Below are 25,984 nucleotides of genomic sequence, written 5' to 3'. Positions count from 1 at the left end.
TTAACTGGATATTTCCTCAACACAACCTGTTTGGGTTTGTCCGTCACACCCCCTGGTTCAACAGTTAGTTGTGGCCCAAATGCTGCCCCAGTCGCAGGTTGCACCGACCTGCAGGTCCTGCCAGGCCAGGGTTGGGCTCCACGGAGCTACTAGCATCAGGCTCAGACTGTCGTCCAGGGACTCCTTCTCCAACGACAACATCAGGAGGCTCGGTTGCCGTATCCAGTTTGGCAGAGGAGATGTTGGTGGGCTTTTCAACCACTTACCATGACGAACTGAAGCGAGTGGGCGGGAAACTCATCCAGCTTTCAAAAAGTAGCGGTAACTGTTGAGCGGCTACACTGACGTAGGCTACGTCGTCGTAACCTAACTTTCTTTTAGTAAGGCCGTGATAGGCTGTTGCAGTGTAGATTCCCATCAATCAAACAAAAATCACACCATTGTTTATTTATATTTATAATGTTTTAATGATAAAGAATGCAACATTAATGCAACACAAAATTAGCAACTATGATAATATAAAATTAAAGTAATTTTTTTAAGAGATCTGTGCCTCAAGTGGGGGGGCACAAGCATTTTTGGGGGCGGGCCCGGCCCCCTATGGCCCGCCCATAGCGACGGGTATGTAAATCCGTCAGCCAAACACTGAACAATGAGATAACACACACACACACACACACACACACACACACACACACACACACGGCAGAGCAGGATACCCAGGGCTCGGTTTACACCCATCACCATTTCTAGCCACTGGGGGACCATAGGCAGGCTGGGGGAACTCATATTAATGTTAATAAAACTCATCAAGTAAAATTTTCATGCCATGGGACCTTTAAAATAACCTGCAGTGTCCTAGCCTGTCCTACCAGACTCTGGTACACAAGCCTTGTCCTATAGGACTACAGTAACAGAAATATGTGCAGAATTAAGACAGTCAAGACGGTCCAGTGTTTGGTGGACCGTGTAAACCTTGTTCACTTATAGTTTTTCTTGATTGCTTTGACGCAGCAGTCAACTCAAACTCCACATTTTTCAAAACAGTTAACACGCAGGCTGAACAGTGGCACTCATGGTCAAAATTACACATTTTGTTTGCAAAAGGCTCTAACTGTGCCCAAACATTTAAAATATGCAACAACAGCAAATTTTGCCATCAAACAACACAACTTGCAAACAAGTGTATGAGCTCTTCCAATCAACCATTACACACTGGTCAACAAAATACTAAATACAGCACTCAGTGCTTGTCATGTTTTGCTAGCTTGCATGTATGATCAATACACCATGCTGTCCTTATGTTCTGTATGGACAGTTTTCAACTTTAGGTATTGGTATATTGTGTTGCCTGTTGTACTTGAATAGATAGAGTTTGCACTGACACTCTCTTGCACTATGACACCATTGCACCTTTTTGCATTTTTTCCACACCGCTCCTTTAAACATGCTACAACCAAACTTTACTGTAAGGCACACTATTGATATATTTCTTTGTATTTATGTAGTATGTGTGCTTGGATGTCATATGTCTTTAATAATTATTTTAACCAAATTTTATTTACATGAAAAAAATTTGAAAAAGAAGCCAAGCTTTTTGGAGCTCGCTGCCAATATTAAACAATACATTTTTCCATATATAACTGTACAAACAAAACAACTGTTCGATCATATGACCTCTGTAAGCTTTACAAAATATGTATATGTGTGCCTATGTGGATGTTTGTTGTGTATAAGCTATTGGACACCTTAATTTCCTTCAGGATAAATAAAGTATCTCTGTCTATCTATCTCTATTGTAGCCTATTTCTGTACGTAGCTTTCATGCCAGAGCCATTTGTTGTTAAATTTGCCTTCTTGCAAATAATTGGATCCAGAATCAGAAATGCTTTGATGCAAATTTTATTTTTTCCATTGATTCTTATTTTCAAACTGTGGCTGAAAACGTAAATACTGTAAATATTACACAACATACATGTAAACCAAAATAAAATCTATTAGAGTATAAGAAATTAAAAAAATTAAAATAAAATCTATTACAGTGAAGTATAAACATATATTACTGTAGAGTATAAGAAATAGCCACTATTGATATTCAGTCTCTTGTGTCTTGATGATGGGGCCACATGGCCTAACCCTGCACACTGATCTATGGGGCCACATGGTCTAACCCTGTAGACTGATCTATGGGGCCACATGGTCTAACCTTGTAGACTGATCTATGGGGCCACATGGTCTAACCTATGCCCCGACTTGATCTATGGGGCCACATGGTCTAACCTTGTAGACTGATCTATGGGGCCACATGGTCTAACCCTGTAGACTGATCTATGGGGCCACATGGTCTAACCTTGTAGACTGATCTATGGGGCCACATGGTCTAACCCTGTAGACTGATCTATGGGGCCACATGGTCTAACCCTGTAGACTGATCTATGGGGCCACATGGCCTAACCCTGTAGGCTGATCTATGGGGCCACATAGCCTCAACACATTCTCACACCCAACTCGCAAAATAAGGACGTTCGGTCAGGAGCCTTTCTCGTTCTTATTTGACGTTAAAAGTCTCCTTTAGCGTCTCATGTAAACGTGCTTGGTCGCCACTATTGCCGTCCCTTTTTCGGAGAAAAACAAACGGGAAGGACGCCAAAAGAGACAGAAATGGAGAGAAACAAAACGCCACGGCGGCAACCCGAAGTCTCCTGAGTGAAAGTGCGGCTACCCATCCACCTTCAACCCAACCACCACCCCAAACCCACCCCTGCAATTTCCCCTTACATACCACTCGGCAAGTCTCATCCAACTGCGGCTCTCCCCAGTACATTACACAAATACGCCGAAGGGTGCCTTTTTCGTCGCATCAGACGCTGAAGGACACTGACCAAACGTACTTATTTTACGAGTTTGGAATAAGAACGGGTTGATAGCCTAACCCTGCACACTGATCTATGGGGCCACATGGCCTAACTCTACACACTGATTGCTAATTGAAGATTTGTGTGAAGGAATGTCAAACAGGAGCTCCAGTGATTTCATACTGATGGAGGTAGTTTCTAATAGTTAGGAACAGATGCTTTCTGTTTGGTTACCATAGCTAAAACAACGGCGTTTAGACTGCTTTTAATGACATCTGTGCAAAAGGGTGGGGGGGGGGGGGATGTGTCAATCCAATGAGAAAGGGTTAACACATTTGCAAGAGGTGTATTCTGCTCTGCTGAGACAGTGATGATGAAAAGCAAGTAGATCCCAGTTTCTTTAAGCAGGTCAAAGCAATCAGCCTACAAATCATCCACGGGAGCAATTACGCCATACGACACAGCGTTTGTTCCTGGGGAGATGGACCTGTGTGTCCCACCTCCTTCTCACTAACCTCTCCTCCTCTGAGTCAAGTCTCCCTCGTGCTGGACTCAGTTTCACTGAGCCTACTCGAATTCATTTCCTTGTTTCTGTTATGAAGACGAGACGTGTGTGTGACTGGAACATCTCACATTTACCAACAAAACGTCCAGCGAAAGACCATCAAAACATTTCAGACCGTCCTGCCAACCTGTAGACATTGTAACATCAATGTACGCTGGAACCATTTTTCACTGTTAAGTCTCTGAATGTTGCTGCTGTTTCATCACACACACAATCACACACGGTGGATGCAGGAAAAAACGCAGATGAGACCTACAGGATGACCTAAATTGAGGACAGCTACTTTATTGTAAGTGCAATGATAAGTTAAAGTCCAATAAGTACTTTATGAAACCGTATGAATGTGAGTCCCATCCCAGGTTAGGAAATTAACTAACAATGTAAGGATCAACAAGCCACTGACAGAAATGTTCATATTTGATTCATTCAATAAATTATTATTTTGTGTCTTAAATCCACCAGCCGTTTTCATATTATATATTATACCATATCATCATCCTGAGCCTTTTTGGTAAGGTTCCTAGAAAATCACAGCCCAGAGTAATTAATTAATAGTACTAATTATTATTCTCCCCAAAACAAGTTTCCTTTTTATTAATTTTTTTTATTTTTAAGAACTATACAAAAAAAGTTGCAACTTTTTTGCAACAGCTCATGTGTTATGGTCCACATTCACCAGTGTTTTGTTGTTATTGTGGTACACGTAGACTACTCCTGATTTTGGCAGTCCTCTCATCTCTTATATGCAGTGGCGTAACGAGCCAACACCGGACCCCTATGCAGTATTATCAAGGCTGGCCCCCCTACTACAGCACGTGATGACGGCGCAATGTCCATGAGTAGGCTACCATGAATAGGACAGGATAGGATCATAGAGACATAGCAAGTCCTGTTTTTCACCTTTTATGAGACAAAAATAAAAACTGGCTGGTAAAAAGTCACTGGTTTGTGGTTGGTGGTCAAAAAAGTTAACTTCATGCCCTGCTACTAACACTTAGAAAATAAATAAATGGCATTACATCAGTGAGTTCAAACTGCTTATTGTGCGTAATTTGGACTGACACTGAGATGCATGTTGTTCTGTAACTGGTGTGGCGCTGCCACTATTCTCTTGATTTCCACTTTCACTTTTTTTAGTGAAAGAGACGTTAGATTTAGTATATATCATCACAGGTAACAAACTAACCATCGCAAAGTGTTGTGCTAATGCTGGGAACAGGCAGATTGTATCTTTCTAGTTGTATCCATATGATGTGACAGACTTGGGTTAATATTTCACGAGGGCCGAGGGCTAGATGTAAATGGACTGTTCTTACATAGCGCTTTTCTAGTCTCAATGACTACTCAAAGCGCTTTTACATAGTACAGGAACCATTCACCATTCACACACATTCATACACTGTGGCCGAGGCTGCCGTACAAGGAGTCACCTGCTCATTAGATAATCATTCACACACATTTACATTCGGGGTTCAGTGTCTCGCCCAAGGACACTTCGACACGGCACTGCAGGGCCAAGGATCGAACCACCAACCTTCCGATTGGCAGGGCCACAGCCGCCCCTAGTAGACCACATAAAGTTATCCTACAACTGATGTTGATACTATATACTGTATGGATGGGAGCTACAGGATATGCTTTGAATTCTTAAGATTTAACAATACAGTGTTAGGGACAGATCAGATGGCCAGAGACTTGAGACTTAACTTGGACTTCCAAAAAATGACTTGTGTAATATCTCTGGCTCAGGTGACTGCTGCTGTGCAGACAATAGTTTGAGTTTTGCACATGTGAGATTAATAAGTAAGTTTTATATGTAGAAATAGATAAATGAACAACACAAACAAACAAATATTGAATGTACTGTATGTTTTAATTAGATAGAGTACAGTATCAGAGAATTCCCAGATTCATATTCTTAGATTATGCTGTCTGCTTAAAGAATATTTGAACAGAAACTTGTTTTCATAACTGATAACTTTTGGATAAGATGTGTTGTTTTTAGCAGCTGTAGAGCTTATTGATCCTTATGATGTCCAAGGAGGACAAGCCCTGCCTCTGGCCGATCTGGACGTTAGGGTTGGGGATGGGGGTGATGGTGTCCTGCCCGTTGATGGAGAAGGTTCTTCCATAGTGCATGATGGAGCTGTAGTCATAGGGAGTGTTCAGGTTGTTGGTGACCTGCTTGTTGAAGTTGTACTTGGTCTTACTTCTGATAAACATGGCTACAGCACAAAGCATGCTACGGAGGGTAAATTCACATAACCTAAAGTAAGAACAAACAAAGGGAAAAACACTGTAATATATAGAGCCATGATTAATTGGAATGCAATGCCTAGTCATGTCATTCAAGAAAATAGAAAACCTAAATTCAAAGTATTACTTACAGTTTATTTCAATTGCTTAAGCACAATTTTGAAAACAGGGACAGTCTTTTTCAAAACACTACACACAATTAGCACAACCACACACCCAATAAGCAGAACACCTCAGACCCTTTGCAAAATGAAACACTCTTGCAAAAACTATACACTAATTTATAAAAAACATATTTTGTTACCATATGAAACACACACTTTCCATATGACTTAATCCTGTTTGAACCAGTTACACACTGCTGTTGCTAACCTAAAACACTTTTAGCAATTCTACTTCTCAGTGATTAGAGTACTGTAAATGAAGTACACAGAGAAAGTGCAAATTTACAATAAGTTCACCACATACTACACTAAACCAATGCTGCAGACTGAGGAAAATATAATTTATTTATTTATCATATACCCAAATCAGTCAACATGGAGAATCACAACAAAACATGTCCCAGTTTTCATGCTACTGCAGTAGTGTACATAACACTGTTAGCTCAGCAAACAACAGACAAACATAAAATAAGGTATCCAGTACAGGTTACAATCACAAAAATACACAGAAATACACCGAAACATACTAGACATTATCTTTTCACTAGTGTTGCGCAACTTTGATTTGATAAATCTGGTCCTCTTCTTCTTTGAGCATATTCTCCAGCTTCAGGTCTTCCTCTCCCTCTCCCTCTTCCTCTACCTCCACCTCGGCCTCTACCTCTGGCTGGGCCTCTTCCTCTTCCTCTACCTTCTTCTCCTCCTCTGTGGATTCTCCCTCTCACTCTCAGGGCCTGATTTACTAACACTAGCGCAGTTTGCGTTGCGTCCGTTTATGCGAGTTTGGTAATAGCGCACGCTATGCTTCCACATTTTGCGTAGTATTTATCAACCCTGACACCCATCAGGCAATCAGCGTCTTTCTCCGCCCACTAGACCGTAAATTGCGCTGTAGCAAAGCGGTACATGTGCTATGATACGGCTGGGTGCAGACTGTGATATTCCCACTGCTGATGCTATGACTGTTTGAAATGATCCTGATGCCAGTATGTGTAATGTAGCGAGGAGTTTAACAACTGCTGGAATGGGATGTGAACGCTGAGTGGGAGATTCAATTTCATCTTTGATTTCTTCCAGTAACTCTAATATTGCACGGCTGCTTGATCTGTAACGCTAAATGATGTTGTGTTCACTGACAAAGTGTGATTCTTGTGTTAAAAATATTTTCAGCCTCGCCTATGTCTTCGTCTTGCTCAAATTGCTGTTGCCATTTCACCAGCGGCATAAAGGTCTACAAGGAAACTGGACTGCGGCTGGTTTAGACCTGCTTTTAAGAGGCGGAGAATTTCCCCCGCAGAATAGAGGCGCGCTCTTACTGACAGTCTTTATAAATACCACGGAATATATAATTAGGGGCACTTTGCGCTTATCCTCCCACCTTTTTGGGTGGAACTCCCACTTTCCCCACGACCCTCCCACCAACGCATATTGAAAGCGCAACTTGTCTCTTCTCGTTCATGTGGCAGACAATCTGCGATTTTACCCAAGTGCGCCTTGTTTGTAAATAGCCCGCATCGGTTACGTCCGTCTTTGCGACCAATTAGCGCCTGGAAACAGGCGCAAACGGCTTGATAAATCTAGCCCTCAGTCTTCTTCTTCTGACTCCTTCCATTTTGGTTGAGGGCAGGTTATGGAGCTAGAACAGTGACAGTAACCTGTGGTATTGAAAATAAAAATTGGCATTGAAACAACAAATATTGGTACTGAAAAATGTTGAACTGAAATATAAAACACAAACATCAAAAAATAATAATCTCACAATGCTATTATTTTATTTCACTTTGACATTTTTTTGTATTATGATAGGTTTTTCAATGTCAATCTACATTTTTTCTTGATGTCTGACTTTTTTCAGTAACAGTTTTTTTTTTTACACTGTCAGGATTTTTACAATGTCACTGGTTTTCAGTTTCAACTTTCTGTCACTGTTTTGGCGTAGGGAGGAGGGGCCTGAGGGGAGGGACAAAGAGGGCGTGGTTTACAGGTAATTTGCATATGATTTGCATACTGTGAGAGACTGCACCTCCACAGGCATCCTCACAGATTACCTATATCTGCAATGGCTTCCACAAGTTCACCTGGAACCTCCAAATCTAGTAAGTCTGTTTATCTCTGCCATTTTTTTCACTTAGAAGCAGGCTGGTTTAGTGTTAACTTGTAATGTAGGCCTAAGCTGTGTTGTTTTGGCAGAGGTTAGAACTGTTCTCTTCATCCATGGTTAGCACACGTCAGCTAACTTGTGGCTAATTGTAGCTAAGTCTCCCATCGAACAAGCGCTAACGCTAGCTAATACCACATCAGCTAGCCCACTTGGGGGTTGAAAGTGATATTAATAGTGCACTGATGTGTCAGTCTTTAAGAGGGTCACCTGCTAGATCCCTCCAAACCACTATATATTTGTACCACGCCTCCAGAGGGACCTTGACACTTTACCAGACTTCTCCAGGACCCTGTGCAGCTTCAAAATGTTGAATTAAACCTTTTTTTATTTTGTTTGGATATTTATTATGGCCATATGTACATAAAAAATAAAATGCACACCTAAAGTGTGCATTTTATTTACAAAAAATAGTGTAATTGTTTTGTGAAGTATTATAAAAGCAACTGCAGTCTTTTAATAACATTACTTGTCAATTACAGGATATACAAGATCTTTTCTTGGAGGGGGACCATGACAGTGACAGAAGAGCCTGCCAGTGGAGTACTTTTACCACCCATCCAGTGCCCTCTGAGGCTACAGACTATGGCAGAACTGAGGGCAGCCATTTACCCTGTGACTAACTCCTAGTACAATGGCGGATAGCTTTGCAAGACTGCACTTAACTATGTGATTCTTCACACATAAACATGGCAGGATAACACAGGAAAACCATTTTGTTGTTTAAAATGACACATACCACTACTACTTTATATGTAGTACTGATTTTAATCCTTAACAGTTTTTGAAATAACATGCATTTACAGTATGGACTCCAGCAAAACAGTTAAATCTGTACCTTTTCAATGAATAACAAATAAATATATTCAAGTAAGAATTTGACTCTATATTTAATAACAAATTACAGTAAATGCAATGATAATGCATATGAGGGTTAATATGTACTGGTCTATGCAAAGGGTACAAGTCCCATTTCATGACTTAAACCAGTGTAAAAACAGTGTAAAAGTGTAAATAGTCAAAATCCACAGGCTGATGTTGCAGAACTTCCTGAAGCCTTCTCAGCAGTCTCTCCATAAACTGCCTCCCAGTCGAAGGTGTCTGTAATTATACACAACTTAGTGAAATCGGATGAGAAATGTAAAGGTTATGCCTTTTGCGCGAAATACCTCAGACATACTAGTTTTGTTTTACAGACAAATTTATACATTTATGTCCAAGTAAACCTTTAACTGATAATATCAGTTAAACAGTTATAAAATATTGTACTGGACTGGTTTACATGATAATGTTAACTGTTATGTTCAGTTAAGGCAGTTTTTCAGTAACTGTGTTTTCCCAGTTTTAGGAAATGTCAGTGAACGCATTCTGCCTGTGTGATTTGCCTAGAAACCCTGTCAGTCGCCAGCTATACTTGTGATTGGAGGATAGTTATGGGGAGGGGCGTTAACGTTCCGTGCCTGTGTCGGCAGGTAGAGAGCAGAGCTCGTTCTCTTAAGACATCCATGACGGAGCTAATGAGAGACGCATAGCGATAGCGCGCTCGCGGCACCAGCAATAACACTGGCCTTAGACTTATAAAGGACACGAATTACTGTTATTATAAATACTAGATTATAGAAGATAGATTGACATCCCCAGCCGGAGACTTAGCTACAATTAGCCACAAGTTAGCTGACGTGTGCTAACCATGGATGAAGAGAACAGTTCTAACCTCTGCCAAAACAACACAGCTTAGGCCTACATTAAAAGTTAACAGTAAACCAGCCTGCTTCTACGTGAAAAAAATGGCAGAAATAAACAGACTTACTAGATTTGGAGGTTCCAGGTGAACTTGTGGAAGCCATTGCAGATATGTGGTTATAACACATGGATCTGTGGATGCCTGTGGAGCTGCCTTCTCTCCCAGTAGCCTATGCAAATTACCTGTAAACCACGCCCTCTTTGTCCCTCCTCTCAGGCCCCTCCTCCCTACGCCAAAACAGTGACAGAAAGTTGAAACTGAAAACCAGTGACATTGTAAAAATCCTGACAGCGTAAAAAAAAAACTGTTACTGAAAAAAGTCAGACATCAAGAAAAAATGTAGATTGACATTGAAAAACCTATCATAATACAAACAAATGTCAAAGTGAAATAAAATAATAGCATTGTGAGATTATTACTTTTTGATGTTTGTGTTTTATATTTCAGTTCAACATTTTTCAGTACCAATATTTGTTGTTTCAATGCCAATTTTTATTTTCAATACCACAGGTTACTGTCACTGTTCTAGCTCCATAGCAGGTGAACTTACCTCCTGCATTTTATATAGTGCTTAAACCTGATTGGTGTGTCTACAATTAAGCAATCATGTGTTTTCATACCTGGTGGCTGTGTTTAACCAATTGGTTGATGGGTGTGTTCATTTGGAAGCCTTTGCTTTGAAATTGCAAGGAAATTACATCATGATAAATGTCTGTGTCAAATGCATACAAGTGTGTTTAGTGTTTTGCAAATCACTGTGTGTGATGTTTTGCAAAAAGTGTGAAGCTGACAATGTACTTACAGTTGTGCAGATCTAGGCTAGTGTTTTGCTTCTTGAGTGTAAGGTTTTGCTACTTTGTGTGAAAGTTTTAATTTTAGTGTGTAAGCAATTGTAAAAAACTGTAAAGAACATCTCCTAGCTGAGGAGAACTCTGTATTGGATATTTAATGAATGATGTTAGTATCATTGAGGGTTCTCTGTGTGCATTTGCTTGGTCATATTATTAGTGAACAATGTTATAATCTCATCTTTACAGTTTATGAATAATTTAAACTAGGTCCTGTGTTGTGTGTTGTGGTGAATGTTGTTATGTCTTGTTATTATTTTCGTTGTTTTTCTTTCAGTGATGTATTGAATGTTGTTTTTTGGTGTTTGTTTTTATTGTAATGATGCACGTCAATGTATACAGTCCTTCCAGAAAAAGTTTTTTTTGTGATTGTTGTGGGCAAAAATCCTGGATCATGTGGCACGTTTTCTCAAAAAATGAGATGGAATATGCAGGATATTTATGCAATTTTATGCGATGAAATTGCGGGAACTTGCAAAACTTGCGGTTTGGTGAAAAAGAGAAAAAAAGTGATTCCTCCAACAACCTTCTTTTTAAAAAAACTTTATTTCAAAAAATAGTTTACAGATATCCAGTCATCGCAATACATAAACAAATAAGATGCAAAAATATATACAAATAATAAAATATGAAAATAAAAATAAGAGTAATAGTCTAAACAGAGGGAAATAAAAGATACAAAAGAGACAGACTTTCAAAAATTGTTAATAATATAGAAGCAGGAGCACTTAAACAAAGAAATTTGAGTAACAATCAGATATTAAGATAGCTTTCTTATTGGATACCTTAGGAGACTCAAAGTACATGTCAAAAATAAAAAAATAAATTTAAAATACAATTTATACGAAGGTTTGAAGAGTAAATCAAGGTTTATTAGCTTTTGCAAGAGAACGACAATGTTTTGCTGATTTGGCGAAAGGTTTTGGTATTTGTGTGTAGAGTTTTGCAAAAATAGCCAATAGTTACAAAAAATGTGCCTAAGTCATCAGAAAAAACTGTAATTTGCATGTGTTTTGTCTATTTGCATGTGTTTTCTGAAGTTGCAGGGCATTTGCTCCTGTCGGCCACCATAAGAAATAGATAAATGAACAACGGAAACAAATATTGAATGCATGCTTTAATTAGATAGCGTACAGTATCAGAGAATTCACAGATTCATAGTCATAGATTCTGCTGTCTGCTTAAAGAATATTTGAACAGAAACTTGTTTTCATAACTGATAACTTTGGATAAGATGTGTTGTTTTTAGCAGCTGTAGAGCTTATTGATCCTTATGATGTCCAAGGAGGACAAGCCCTGCCTCTGGCCGATCTGGACTTTAGGGTCGGGGATGGGGGTGATGGTGTCCTGCCCGTTGATGGAGAAGGCTGTTCTTCCATAGTGCATGATGGAGGTGTAGTCGTAGGGAGTGTTCAGGTTGTTGGTGACCTGCTTGTTGAAGTTGTAGGCCTCCTGAGGGTCGATGTTGGCCCAATTGATCGTGACGTAGTTGTCGCGATCGCTCCTGGTCTGTTCGTGCCAGAAGCCCAGAGCGTGGTTGAACTCGTGCTGGATGATGCCGTAGTAGACGCAGCCATACCTCTGCAGAGAGAGAACCTGACTGCCTCCCACTTTGCCCAGACTGGAGAAACATCCTGATTTGTTCTCCACGCTAATGTAGTCGGTCTCATTGTTACGGGGCACAAAGCGGATACAGGTTTTGCTGTTAAAGCCCTGCAAGGCGTTGTCAATCAGTCGCTTCTCTGAGCTGGTGTACTCACTGCTCACAGTGAAGGGGACCGTCACCAGGCCGCTGGAGTTTTTCTTCCAGAAGCACTTCTGGTTAGGGCATATGAGGGCGTTTCTGGTACTGGGAACCAGCAGGTCTCCTTCCAGCAGGATCTCATCGCTGCCCTTGTTGGAGGTCAGAATCCTGGTGGAGATGTCGACGGTGTCTGGGGCTTTTTCTTCGTCTTCGCCTCTTGGCTCCTGGAGAGGAAGTGCCTGAGAGAGGCCGAGCAGGAGCAGCAGCAGCAGGCTGGCAGAGGGAGTCATCTTCAGGGTCGGTCTGGAGGCTGTGGAGCTTCTCTGGAGAGCTGCTGTGGAGAGACTCCTTGAAGCTTGATGTTTGACTCAGTTCAGTCCAGGGTCTTTATACTGTCCTCTACAGGTGTGTCTGCAGGAGGCTTATGGGTCGGGTTCTACACTGCTAGGCCTGAACAAACCTCTGAAGGGAGGACTCCACAGACAAGCCTACTTATTAAACAAACGTTTCTTTGTCCAGTTTATCCTCATTGTGTGACACATCCTTATATCTACACTGAGCTCAGCTGGTTTTATTTTTCTTTGGTTTACAATTGGCTTTTTAGCAACCTTTATCAAAGTATGTATGTACAAATTAAATGTGACTGAAATACTGTCTCTTCACTCTCTGATGACCTGCATAATTGAAATCCCCATGTACACCTTTTATGACAAGCTGAAGAAGAAGGTAGGTTCTTCTCTACGTCCTCTTACCGTGTAGCTGCTGCTCTGCCTGCTGCATTAGGGTTAGGGGACACACACATACACACACACACACAGACACACAGACAGACACACACACACAGACACACACACACATACAGCAAAGATGGGGGACTCGAGTTTGAGACTCCGACTCAAGTCGCACTTACAGTTTTTTCCATAAGGAAGCCCATCTTGAGTAACAGTGGCGTCCAGATCAGCCAGAAGCAGGGCTTGTCCTCCTGGGACGTCGTAAGGATCAACTAGAAAATTCCGCAAGAAATTTTGACAGTGTGCCTACTACTTGGTGCACATCCGAATAGCACTGGCTAACAACAAAAACCTGCTGTTTGACATCACAGACCATTGTCACCACAGGTATATAGTTAATATCATTATAACAGCTAATCTGAGCTACCTTTACTCTGCTGTTCGACATGTCCTGTAAGAGAGGACAACACAGCCTACAGTAAAGAATCTCCATGATGGGAGGTGTGTGTGTCAGAACATGTTGCTATGGTGATTTCCGCATAATTATTTTGAATTTTATCGGCATTTGGTATGATCAAAGCCAAAAGTTTAAGTCCAATGGATTCCATTGTTACATGTCTGCGACCGGCACAACATTTCATACATTTTGACCAACTATGATGTATGAAGAATGAAAACTGTAGGAGGGAGAGCAGTTCTTTGGAAAACAATTCAGAGAAGCATACTGCAGCTCCATTTTTTGTTGTTGTTGTTGTTTCTATCGGCAGTTGGTATGAAGAAAGCCAAAAGTTTATGTCTGATGGATTCCATAGTTACATGTCTGCGACCGGCACAAAAATCCCTACATTTTGACCAACAATGATGTATAACGAGTAAAAACTGTAGCGGAGAGCGCAATTTGTTTGGAAACATTTCAGAGACTCGTACTGCAGCTGCGCACTCTGTCCTCAACATTCTGTCCCCATACACACACACATTAGAAAATCTGAAAGGGTCTGAAAACAAACTGCAGCTCAATTTTTTTTCATTGTTACTATCGACAGTTGGTATGATAAGAGCCAAAAGTTTACGTCCGATGGATTCTGGACGATACATAAACTGTGATTTTGTAGAAACCGTGCTTGACATCAGAATGCCCATTCAGCTCAATAAATGCAAAGTCTTTTAATTATTTTTCTACATTAAAGTATGACGATACAGCATGGCCCCAAAGAGGGGTTGTTTTGAGCGATTTTAAGAGATTTCCCAAAGATTTCCCATTGAAGTCTATGGCATATTTTGCGGCTGTTTTTTGCATATTTCATGAAAACCGTGCAGCAAATCTTTTTGAAAACACATAGCAAACCATTCCCGATCATAACACACGTTTTGATGTATTTTGTGTGCACGTGTTGGCAACGCTCCGTGACTAGTAGCGGGAAAAAAAACAGGCGGAATAATAATAATAAGTATGGGCAATAATAGTCTTTGTGCTGATTGCACATCGGCACACTGAATAAGCTCTACAGCTGCTAAAAACAACACATCTTATCCAGAGTTATCAGTAATGAAATAAAGTTTCTGTTCAAATATTCTTTAAGCAGACAGCAGAATCTAAGACAATGAATGTCTCTGATACTGTACGATATCTAATTAAAGCATGCATTCAATATTTGTTTGTTTGTGTTGTTCATTTATCTATTTCTACATATAAAACTTACTTATTAATCTTGTGTAAATAAGCTCACACACATACATTGGCAACATTGTAAATTTGCATCCATGCTGCCTGCAACTATCTAATGACTATTTAAGCATTAGAAATCAATCAGACTTTGTTTTGCACAAAGTGCACACAATCCCCCAAATTTTGGGAATTGTGTGTAGAGTTTTGAAAAAAGGAGACAGTTTTAAAAATTTGTGTAAGCAGTTGGAAAAAGATTTAAGTTCGACTCAAGTTGGAGTCTCAAACTCGAGTCCCCATCTTTGGTGTGTTGTGTGTGTGTGTGTGTGTGTGTGTGTGTGTGTGTGTGTGTGTGTGTGTGTGTGTGTGTGTGTGTGTGTGTGTGTGTGTGTGTGTGTGTGTGTGTGTGTGTGTGTGTGTGTGTCTGTGTCTGTGTGTGTCCCCTAACCCTAACGCAGCAGGCAGAGCAGCAGCTAAACGGTAAGAGGACGTAGAGAAGAACCTACCTTCTTCTTCAGCTTGTCATAAAAGGTGCACATGGGGATTTCAATCACGCAAGTCATCAGAGAGTGAAGAAACAGTATTTCAGTCACACACATTTAATTTGTACATATACACTTTGATAAAGGTTGCTAAAAAGCCATTTTTAAACCAAAGAAAAATAAAAAACAGCTGAGCTCAGTGGAGCTATAAGGATGTGGCCCACAATGAGGATAAACTGGACAAAAACACGTTTGTTTAATAAGTAGGCTTGTCTGTGGAGTCCTCCCTTCAGAGGTTTGTTCAGGCCTAGCAGTGTAGACCCCTACCCATAAGCCTCCTGCAGACACACCTGTAGAGGACAGTATAAAGACCCTGGACTGAACTGAGTCAAACATCAAGCTTCAAGGAGTCTCTCCACAGCAGCTCTCCAGAGAAGCTCCACAGCCTCCAGACCGACTCTGAAGATGACTCCCTCTGCCAGCCTGCTGCTGCTGCTCCTGCTCGGCCTCTCTCAGGCCCTTCCTCTTCCAGACACCGTCGACATAACCACCAGGATCCTGACCTCCAACAAGGGCAGCGATGAGATCCTGCTGGAAGGAGACCTGCTGGTTCCCAGTACCAGAAATGCCCTAATGTGCCCTAACCAGAACTGCTTCTGGAAGAAAAACTCCAGCGGCCTGGTGACGGTCCCCTTCACCGTGAGCAGTGAGTACACCAGCTCAGAGAAGCGGCAGATTGACAACGCCTTGCAGGGCTTTAACAGCAAAACCTGTATCCGCTTTGTGCCCCGTAACAACGAGACCGACTACATCAGCGTGGAGAACCAATCAGGATGTTTCTCCTCTCTGGGCAAAGTGGGAGGCGGTCAAGTTCTCTCTCTGCAGAGGCCAGGCTGCATGTACTACGGCATCATCCAGCACGAGTTCAACCACGCTCTGGGCTTCCGGCACGAACAGACCAGGAGCGATCGCGACAACTACGTCACGATCAATTGGGCCAACATCGACCCTCAGATGTTCTTCAACTTCGACAAGCAGGTCACCAACAACCTGAACACTCCCTACGACTACACCTCCATCATGCACTATGGAAGAACAGCCTTCTCCATCAACGGGCAGGACACCATCACCCCCATCCCCAACCCTAACGTCCAGATCGGCCAGAGGCAGGGCTTGTCCTCCTGGGACATCATAAGGATCAATAAGCTCTACAGCTGCTAAAAACAACACATCTTATCCAAAGTTATCAGTTATGAAAACAAGTTTCTGTTCAAATATTCTTTAAGCAGACAGCAGAATCTATGACTATGAATCTGTGAATTCTCTGATACTGTACGCTATCTAATTAAAGCATGCATTCAATATTTGTTTGTTTGTGTTGTTCATTTATCTATTTCTACATATAAAAATTAATCTTGTGTACATAAGCTCACACACATACAGTACAGGCAAAAAGTTTGGACACACCTTCTCATTCAATGTGTTTCTTTATTTTCATGACTATTTACATTGTAGATTCTCACTGAAGGCATCAAAACTATGAATGAACACATATGGAATTATGTACTTAACAAAAAAGTGTGAAATAACTGAAAACATGTCTTATATTTTAGATTCTTCAAAGTAGCCACCCTTTGCTTTTGTTGATAACTCTGCAAACCCTTGGTGTTCTCTCAATGAGCTTCATGAGGTAGTCACCTGAAATGGTTTTACCTTCACAGGTGTGCTTTGTCAGGGTTCATTAGTGGAAGTTTTTCCCTTATTAATAAGAAAGCTTCATATGAAAAAATTAGGATACCCACGCTAAAGTTGACTAAAAAGAGGAATAAAAAAATCATCTTTGGAAATTGATCTTAATGCCTTAATTGAAATTTTTTGGAAAAATCCAACCTTTAAGGACAGCTTTGTGAATGAATAACGTATCGAAATAAATAAATGTTCTTCTTTAAAATACAGGGGACATGAGTCAGTCCACCCCTATGTTAGATTCCCATAGAGGCATTATTTTTAAAGGCCAGTTATTTCATGGATCCAGGATACTATGCATCCTGATAAAGTTCCCTTGGCCTTTGGAATTAAAATAGCCCCCCCACATCATCACATACCCTTCACAATACCCCCCATCATCACATACCCTTCCTTACCCCCCATCATCACATACCCTTTACCATACCCCCACATCATCATACCCTTCACATACCCCCATCCACATCATCCACATACCCCTTCACCATACCTCCACATCATCACATACCCTTCACCATACCCCCATCATCATAACCCTTCACCATACCCCCATCATCACATACCCTTCACCATACCCCATCATCACATACCCTTCACCATACCCCCCATCATCACAAACCCTTCACATACCCCCCATCATCCACACCTTCACCATACCCCCATCATCACATACACCTTCACCCATACCCCCCATCATCATATACCCCTTCACCATACCCCCATCATCACATACCCTTCACCATACCCCCATCATCACATACCCTTCCCCATACCCCCCATCATCACATACCCTTCACCATACCCCATCATCACATACCCTTCACCATACCCCCATCATCACATACCCTTCACCATACCCCACATCATCACATACCCTTCACCCATACCCCCATCATCACATACCCCCACCATCCCCCCATCATCACATACCCGCACCATACCCCCCATCATCACATACCCTTCACCATACCCCCATCAAACATACCCTTCACCATACCCCCATCATCACATACCCTTCACCATACCCCCCATCATCACATACCCTTCACCATACCCCCACATCATCACATACCCTTCACCATACCCCCATCATCACATACCCTTCACCTCCCCACATCATCCATACCCTTCACCATACCCCCACATCATCACATACCCTTCACCATACCCCCATCATCATCACATACCCTTCACCATACCCCCACATCATCACATACCCTTCACCATACCCCCACATCATCACATACCCTTCACCATACCCCCACATCATCACTCCCTTCACCATACCCCCATCATCACATACCTTCACCATACCCCCATCATCACATACCCTTCACCATACCCCCACATCATCACATACCCTTCACCATACCTAGAGAGTGGCATGGTTTTATGTCAGTTAGCCTAATAGCTGGTTTAATTTGCATTGAGAGATTATTTCATGGAAAGCAACCCATGCCAATCTCTGGGTATTGAAGGGTATGTGATGATATGAGTATGGTGAAGGTATGTGTGTAGTATGGTGAGGTATGTGTGATGATGGTTGTGAAGGTATGTAATGTGAGTGAAGGGTATGTGATGATGGGTATGGTGAAGGCTATGTGATAAAGAGGGCTATGGTGAAGGGTGTGATGTAGGGTGTATGAAAGGCTGTAATGATAGGTATGGTGAAGTATGTGTGATATGGTGAAGGATATGTATTGATGTATGGTGAGAGTATATGATGATGGTGTGAGGTATGTTGTTGAAGTATGATGAGGGTATGTAATGATGTGGGGTGGTGAAGGGTATGTGATGATGAGGGTGTTGAAGGGTATGTGATGTGTGGTATGGTGAGAAGGTATATGATGATGGGGGTATGGTGAAGTTTGTGAAGTTTGAAGTATGTGGTAGTATGGTGAATATATGTTGGGGTGTGTTGGGTGATAGTATGGTGAAGGGTATATGATGATGAGTATGGTGAGGTATGTGTGATGGGGTGGTGAAGTATATGATGTGTTGTGAAGGTATGTGTGAAGTATGGTGAAAGCTTGTGATGATGGGGGGTATGATGAGGAGTATGTGATGATGGGGAGTATGGTGAAGGGTATGTGAAATGTAGTATGATGAAGGGTATGTGTGATGATGGGGGGTATGGTGAAGTATATGATGGGGGGCTTATGAGGTTTGGGGGGTATGGTGAAGTATGTGATGTGGGTATGGTGAAGGTATGTGATGATGAGGGTATATGATGAGGGTGTATAATTGAAGGGAGTATGATGATGTATGGTGAGTATGTGATGATGTAGGGTATGGTGAAGGGTATGTGATGATGTGGGGTATGGTGAAGGGTATATGATGGGGGTATGGTGAGATGTATATGATGATGTGGGGGGTATGGGTGAAGAGTTATGTGATGATGTAGGGGTATGGTGAAGGGTATGTGATGATGTGGGGGTATGGTGAAGGGTATGTGATGATGGGGGTATGGTGAAGGGTATGTGATGATGTGGGGGTATGGTGAAGGGTATGTGATGATGTGGGGGGTATGGTGAAGGGTATGTGATGATGTGGGGGTATGGTGAAGGGTATATGATGATGGGGGTATGGTGAAGGGTATGTGATGATGTAGGGGGTATGGTGAAGGGTATGTGATGATGTGGGGGTATGGTGAAGGGTATGTGATGATGTAGGGGTATGGTGAAGGGTATGTGATGATGGGGGGTATGGTGAAGGGTATATGATGATGGGGGTATGGTGAAGGGTATGTGATGATGTGGGGGTATGGTTAGGGTATATGATGATGGGGGGTATGGTGAAGGGTATGTGATGATGTGGGGGTACGGTGAAGGGTATGTGGTATGGTGAAGGGTATGTGATGATGTGGGGGGGCCAAGGCAACTTTATCAGGATGCATAGTATCCTGAGAGACGAGAAGCCAGCAGGCAAGTGTTATTTACATAAACTTCTGGTGTACTTACAAACTTTCCAATCCATCGTTTTATGAGAACATAACCTATATGTACTAGTGTAGACCTTTGGTATCATTTCGGGCATTATTAGTGGGGTCATTTACGAGATACAAACGTGGGTCCATTAGCCCCTGTGCTAAGCTATTCAGCTGATAACGCTACTCTGCGCTAACTCTCCCAATGTTAGACCCAGGTGAAAAAAGCTTCAGGGGGTTTGTTTGGCTCGACGTCATGGTGCAAAGGACCCTAGGGTGAAATTACTCCCAACCATCACTTTAAATAGTTAAAATGTCTGTTTTGCCTAAATTTTTATATTTATTTCAAAATCTCCCGATTACCCCACCACAACATTTTTTTTAAAAGACTACAAAGTCTTATCTCTTCCTTTATTTGGAATAACAAATCCCCACGTGTCCGGGTGTCTGTTTTGCACTGACCATATGACACTGGTGGCCTGAAGATTCCCAATATTTATTATTATTTTTTGTCATCTCAGCTCAAACAGATACAATTATGGTTTTTAGATACAACATGTTCGTGGAAAAGAATAGAATCCTTGCACATTGGTCCATATAACTTGGAATGTTTACCATATATGGATTTTAAAGAAGTGGTTAAAATAATTAGAAATCCTGTTATACTGAATAGCTTCTATATTTGGAAATGGTCTCATAAATTGTTAGAATATAAAAATACTCTCTCCCCGTTTTCACCAATTTGGAGAAATCCAGGTATTCCTTGTTGTTGGGGATGATACTTTTAAACTTTGGTACGATAAAGGTATAAGAGAAATTTCACATTTGTTTGAAAGGGGAATTTTTCATTTATTGAGCTCAGCAGAAATATGGAGTTCCTTCTTCCCATTTGTTTAAATGCTTTCAAATAAGACATGTAGTCAACTTGGAGCACAGTTCTTTGCAAGAACCTGAACCATCAAAAATTGATTTTATAATGAACAATATGGAGAAAAATAAGGATAAACTTATCTCAAAGATTTATAGTGTTCTTACTACAAGCTCAAGGGTAAATACAGACTATCTAAGACAAAAGTGGTAACTTGGTAAATAAAATCGGTCTTTTATTTGCAGGAAAGTACATAAATGCTCTTATAATTTAAGGCATAAATTAGCATTATTTAAGATAATGCACAGGGTCTATTTATACACCAGAGAAATTAAATAAAATGGACAGTGAAATATCATTCCTTTGTTGGCGTTGTAAGAAATACAAAGGTACTTTTTTTCATATACGCTTTGGTCATGTGATCAACTTTCGTTATTTTGGAAATTTGTTACCAAGATGATATCTCAGTGTTTAAATCTGTTCCCCTTTCACCTCGTTTATGTCTTTTGGGAACCGATATGTCTGACAAGTGGAATATATATGAAAGTATGTACATAGATCCACATAGATTGATGGCAGCTAGGACATGTATAGCTTTAAAGTGGAAGGCGTCCAATACCCAGCAATAGTCCACTGGTGGAATGAATGAATGAAATGTTAAAAGTTACCGCAACAACAATGGCTTCTCTTTAAAGTGGTACGGACAGTTTTCTTGGATGGAGTCCAGTGTAAACAAGGACGAGCTTTTCTGCAGCGTGTGCAGCCATTTCCCCAGCGGAGCTGACAGCCAATCAGAGAGAGAGGAAGCCCTCACAGAGGTAACATTAAGTCCAACGGGTTTCATGCTTCTTGTGTTATTAATTAAGTAACCTAGTAACCTTCCTATTTAGTAAGAAATGATGAACACTGATGATAGCTTCTAGCTGAAACACGTTTGTGTTTTGTCCACATTAAATAAGAGGATAACTTATCTGTGATTGACCTAGTTTTTAGTTTTCATTGATCCTGACACACTGTCTAAGATTTGGAGCCTTGCTGGCCACTTTTCATTATAGCTTTCATAATTCAAACAATGCTTGGCTGGAAGTTTTCATTCTTTGATTTTCTTTTACTGCTGGTAGCTGCTCATGATCTGACCGTATAGTCCTGAAGCAACTGAAGTGTATTAACACCTTATTTTATTCTGCACATTCTATAACTTGTATTTAAGTTATATCTGAACTATCTATATACATGATGATCCAAATGAACTTCACCCCACTTCCACAGGACACTTCTCCGGAAACATCTGGAAAGCATTATTAGTCGGGCCCCTAGAAATAGGGATGTCCTTGTTGGCTTGGTTCCAAAAGGATGATTTTGGTCAATTATTACTTCCATCCCCCACCTTATGCTACCCAAAGTTTAGGACATATATACCATGTCTTAACAGCAGAACCTCAGAGTGACCATTTTTGAGAATCTGGGTGAGGTCCTCTCCGAGCTCTGCAGAAGCTTGTAAATTGACGCTGAATTCTTTGATGTAAATAAATCTCTATAATCAAGAAACGGTGTCAGCGGATTCCTCTCCACACAACATTACAGCTACTACTAATACACCACACAACAATGCTGTTATAAATGCACAAAGGATATATGTTCCATGTGTGATGTCTGTCTGATGTCGGCTGTTCTATGTCCTGCAGTATGTAAACGCCTTCTCTGCTGTGTGGGTTCATGTTTAGTTGCCACTTTGTGCAATAAAAGGGTTCATTTTATAACCGTGCTGTGCAGAGCCAATGCTGCTGGTTCTACCGGTGCAAATATATGTTAGCCTGAAGAGGTTAAAGTCGACAGGTTTTTATCTATATCAGGAGGGTCAAACTCAACTTCCCAGAGGGCCACACTAGGAACTAAGATTCATATCAAGGGCCAGACATGTTTAGTTTATTAATATGCTTTTATTTAATTGGAAAAGCCAAACATCCTTGATTGTATTGCATGTCTTCTCACTTACAGTTTGGTCGACATCATTTCCTAAAGAAGTCAGGAAAAAGTTCCTCAGCAATCACAGACAAAAAGTGGCAAAAACTTTGGAAAAAGTGACAAAAACGTCAAAAAAAATGACAAAAACATCGGAAAAAGTGGCAAAACATTCGGAAAAAGTGACAAAAACTAGGTGGACCAAAATGTATTGTGAACCTAAATTGATTTACGGGCCGGATCATAATCTGCGAGGGGCAGGATTTGGCCCTCGGGCCTCGAGTTTGACACATGTGATCTATATTGTTGTGTACAAACGTTTTAGACTGAGCATGGTTGGTGGAGCATGTTGGAGTAAGTACTGCTATTGTCGTTGTAATGCAGTAGATGTTGGAAGGTCAAATCGTTGCTGTTTTTTTCAGTTTGTCCTTTTTGCTACTTCGTCTTTTTGAAAATGGCCCACTCACTTTTACACTGGCCCGTCCAAAATACTGTTTCTGCCGACGCCACTGCTCCACGCCATTTCTTCATTTCTGCTTTAGAGGAGTTTATAAAACACATCCAACTCCCCTGAATGTGTGTCTGTGTCTGTGTGTGTCTGTTTGTGTGTCTGTGTCTGTGTGTGTGTGTCTGTGTGTGTGTGTCTGTGTGTGTGTGAGATGTATATTGTGCGAGATGAGAGATGCAGTTCACTGAGCGTTTCTATTAACGTTTGTAGCGCCTTTTTGTGGACATTTTTATATTTATTTCACTTTTTTGTTCCTTGTTTTGTTTCTTTTTATCTTTTATTTTGAAAAGCGGAGGCGGAAGCGGGGAGTCCTGCTGTCACGCTAATCCGCTTCAGTCCGCAGCGCGTGCAGATGGTGCAGATCAGGTTCTGCAGAGATGGCGGGACGGGACCGAGTCGTTCACCTGCTCACACAGCTCGCGAGCGCGGCGTAAGTTTCATGCACGTTCACTACAACTGTGATTTAAAACTCAAGTCCGCCGAACAGAGGAGAAACTACACGTTAAGAAACATCACTCCTCTCACTGGGTTGTTTTTCTCTGAAGAGAAGGTGACCCCAAACTTCGTTCAAACATCAGCCATTTTAAAACTTTTTAAACACCTTTATAAAGCCGTTAAACTTCCGGTTCTGCGGTTCGGATAATTCAGATGAATATATATTAGGAATCAGGAGAAAGTCCTTTTTAATTCGGCATACATGTTACACGCTGGGATGCTTTATTTTACTTTTAAACAGGTCTTCCCTTACAGTGTAGGCGACTGTCTGGTTACTGTCAATCCATTTGATTGTTTTTCCTATGTGAAGAAGAGAAGGTGTCGCCAAACTCCGTTCAAAAATCTGCCATTTTAATACGTTTTCCTGTTAACGTGCATGTTCTGGTTCACAGAGTTCATCGGAATATATATATTATAAATTGGGAGAAGGTCTCTGAAAATTCGGCATAGATGTGACACACTTGGAATCTTTATTTTACTTTTAAACAGGTCTTCTCTTACAGTGTACTGTCTGGTTACTGTCAATCCATTTGATTGTTTTTCCTATGTGAAAAAGAGAAGATGTCGCCAAACTCCGTTCAAAAATCTGCCGTTTTAATACGTTTTCCTGTTAACGTGCATGTTCTGGTTCACAGAGTTCATCGGAATATATATATTATAAATTGGGAGAAGGTCTCTGACAATTCGGCAGATATGTGACACGCTTGGAAGCTTTATTTTACTTGTAAACTGGTTTTACAAAGTCTCTCACGGTGTAGTACTGTGTGTGTTTGGGTTAATTTGCTCTAAATGCGTTTCTGAATAACAGTGATTTGATTTATTGCCATACACATGAAAAGACATGAAATGCAATCAAGGGTAACAACACAATCACGTCCAGGACTTATTTCTATTGTGGTCCTCAACACATAAAATCAGGACAAGACACGTACAGAGTGTGTGATAATCCGTGACATTAAATATATAAAAATAGAAAGGTTAGCTGGCCCCCTGCTCTATTCCGCTACCCTCTCTAGTAACCAGGCCTAGGTTCTCTTTATGAAAGAGTTCATGCTGGGGATGACTTTAATTTGCCGGTCTAACTTGTTCCACTGAACTGTCCCATTTTAGATTTAAGGCCGTTGAGAACCGGTTCTCATTTGAAAGATGTGGCAGCTCATTACCTGACTCTGCCCCGTTAAAATAAAAATGTTGTGTAGCTGGAGTTTAAATACACAACCGTTTCTGTTCAGCCTGTTACATCTAAATTCTGTCATCTGAAGCTGCTCGGTTAGTTGGAAACGTTTTCAAAACAGTGTCACAAAGGTTGGAAAACCGTGGACTTCTTTAATCTCCCAAAATATAGTCATATTTTCTGAGGGGGACAAAGACACACACACACACACACACACACACACATATATATATATATATATATATATATATATATATATATATATATATATATATATATATATATATATATATATATATATATATGTATGTTATATATTTATATATATATATATGTTTATAATTTATTATATATAATATATTGTGTATGTGTATATATGTGTATGTGTATATATATATATATGTGTATATATATATATATGGGGGGGACGTGTCGAAAACGTCGAAAAGAGAAAAATATATATATATATACAGACAGACAGACAGACAGACAGACAGACAGACACATTCATAGGCGTAGAGGGGATATGTCTCCCCCAATATCTAAAGAAGCAGATTTGTGTGTCGTCCCCATGTGGCCCCACCCTGGCCAAGAACACTGTAGGTGTGCAGGACAACCTACAGTTTCACATTCCACTCAATACAGAATACAAAAGGATCCATAAAGGCTCCATAAAGGGTCCATAAAGGGTCCATAAAGGATCCATAAAGGCTCCATAAAGGCTCCATAAAGGCTCCATAAAGGGTCCATAAAGGGTCCATAAAGGGCCCCATAAAGGATCCATAAAGGATCCATAAAGGCTCCATAAAGGGTCCATAAAGACTCCATAAAGGATCCATAAAGGGTCCATAAAGGCTCCATAAAGGCTCCATAAAGGATCCATAAAGGCTCCATAAAGGCTCCATAAAGGGTCCATAAAGGCTCCATAAAGGATCCATAAAGGGTCCATAAAGGCTCCATAAAGGCTCCATAAAGACTCCATAAAGACTCCATAAAGGATCCATAAAGACTCCATAAAGGATCCATAAAGACTCCATAAAGGATCCATAAAGACTCCATAAAGGGTCCATAAAGACTCCATAAAGACTCCATAAA

General features: G+C 40.9%; 3 protein-coding genes across 3 annotated transcripts in view; 2 read left to right on the top strand and 1 right to left on the bottom strand.

The window, feature by feature from the left end:
- Positions 1 to 11,690: 11,690 nt before the first annotated feature.
- On the bottom strand, positions 11,691 to 12,677 carry LOC120567748 (high choriolytic enzyme 1-like). Its single transcript, XM_039814730.1, has one exon. It carries the CDS (start codon positions 12,622 to 12,624, stop codon positions 11,836 to 11,838), a length of 789 nt encoding a protein of 262 aa, XP_039670664.1. The 5' UTR covers positions 12,625 to 12,677; the 3' UTR covers positions 11,691 to 11,835.
- A 2,945-nt stretch (positions 12,678 to 15,622) lies between these two features.
- On the top strand, positions 15,623 to 16,576 carry LOC120567752 (high choriolytic enzyme 1-like). The gene has a single exon (XM_039814761.1). It carries the CDS (start codon positions 15,676 to 15,678, stop codon positions 16,429 to 16,431), a length of 756 nt encoding a protein of 251 aa, XP_039670695.1. The 5' UTR covers positions 15,623 to 15,675; the 3' UTR covers positions 16,432 to 16,576.
- Positions 16,577 to 23,542: 6,966 nt separating this feature from the next.
- adhfe1 (alcohol dehydrogenase iron containing 1) overlaps positions 23,543 to 25,984 on the top strand; it is a 44,068-nt gene continuing 41,626 nt past the window's right edge. Inside the window, 1 exon segment of the mRNA XM_039816038.1 lies at positions 23,543 to 23,650. Coding sequence (XP_039671972.1) covers positions 23,598 to 23,650 — 53 coding nt within the window. The 5' untranslated portion in view covers positions 23,543 to 23,597.

Source organism: Perca fluviatilis, chromosome 11 (assembly GCF_010015445.1).
Source record: "Perca fluviatilis chromosome 11, GENO_Pfluv_1.0, whole genome shotgun sequence".
In the NCBI taxonomy this organism is placed as follows: Eukaryota; Metazoa; Chordata; class Actinopteri; order Perciformes; family Percidae; genus Perca; species Perca fluviatilis.
Note: the sequence above shows the minus strand (reverse complement) of the source record. Positions and strands in the feature narration are given on the sequence as shown.

Bases quoted from the DNA above. Each gene is read 5' to 3' on its own strand.
- LOC120567748 (XM_039814730.1), bottom strand. From the start codon at position 12,624: ATGACTCCCTCTGCCAGCCTGCTGCTGCTGCTCCTGCTCGGCCTCTCT.
- LOC120567752 (XM_039814761.1), top strand. From the start codon at position 15,676: ATGACTCCCTCTGCCAGCCTGCTGCTGCTGCTCCTGCTCGGCCTCTCT.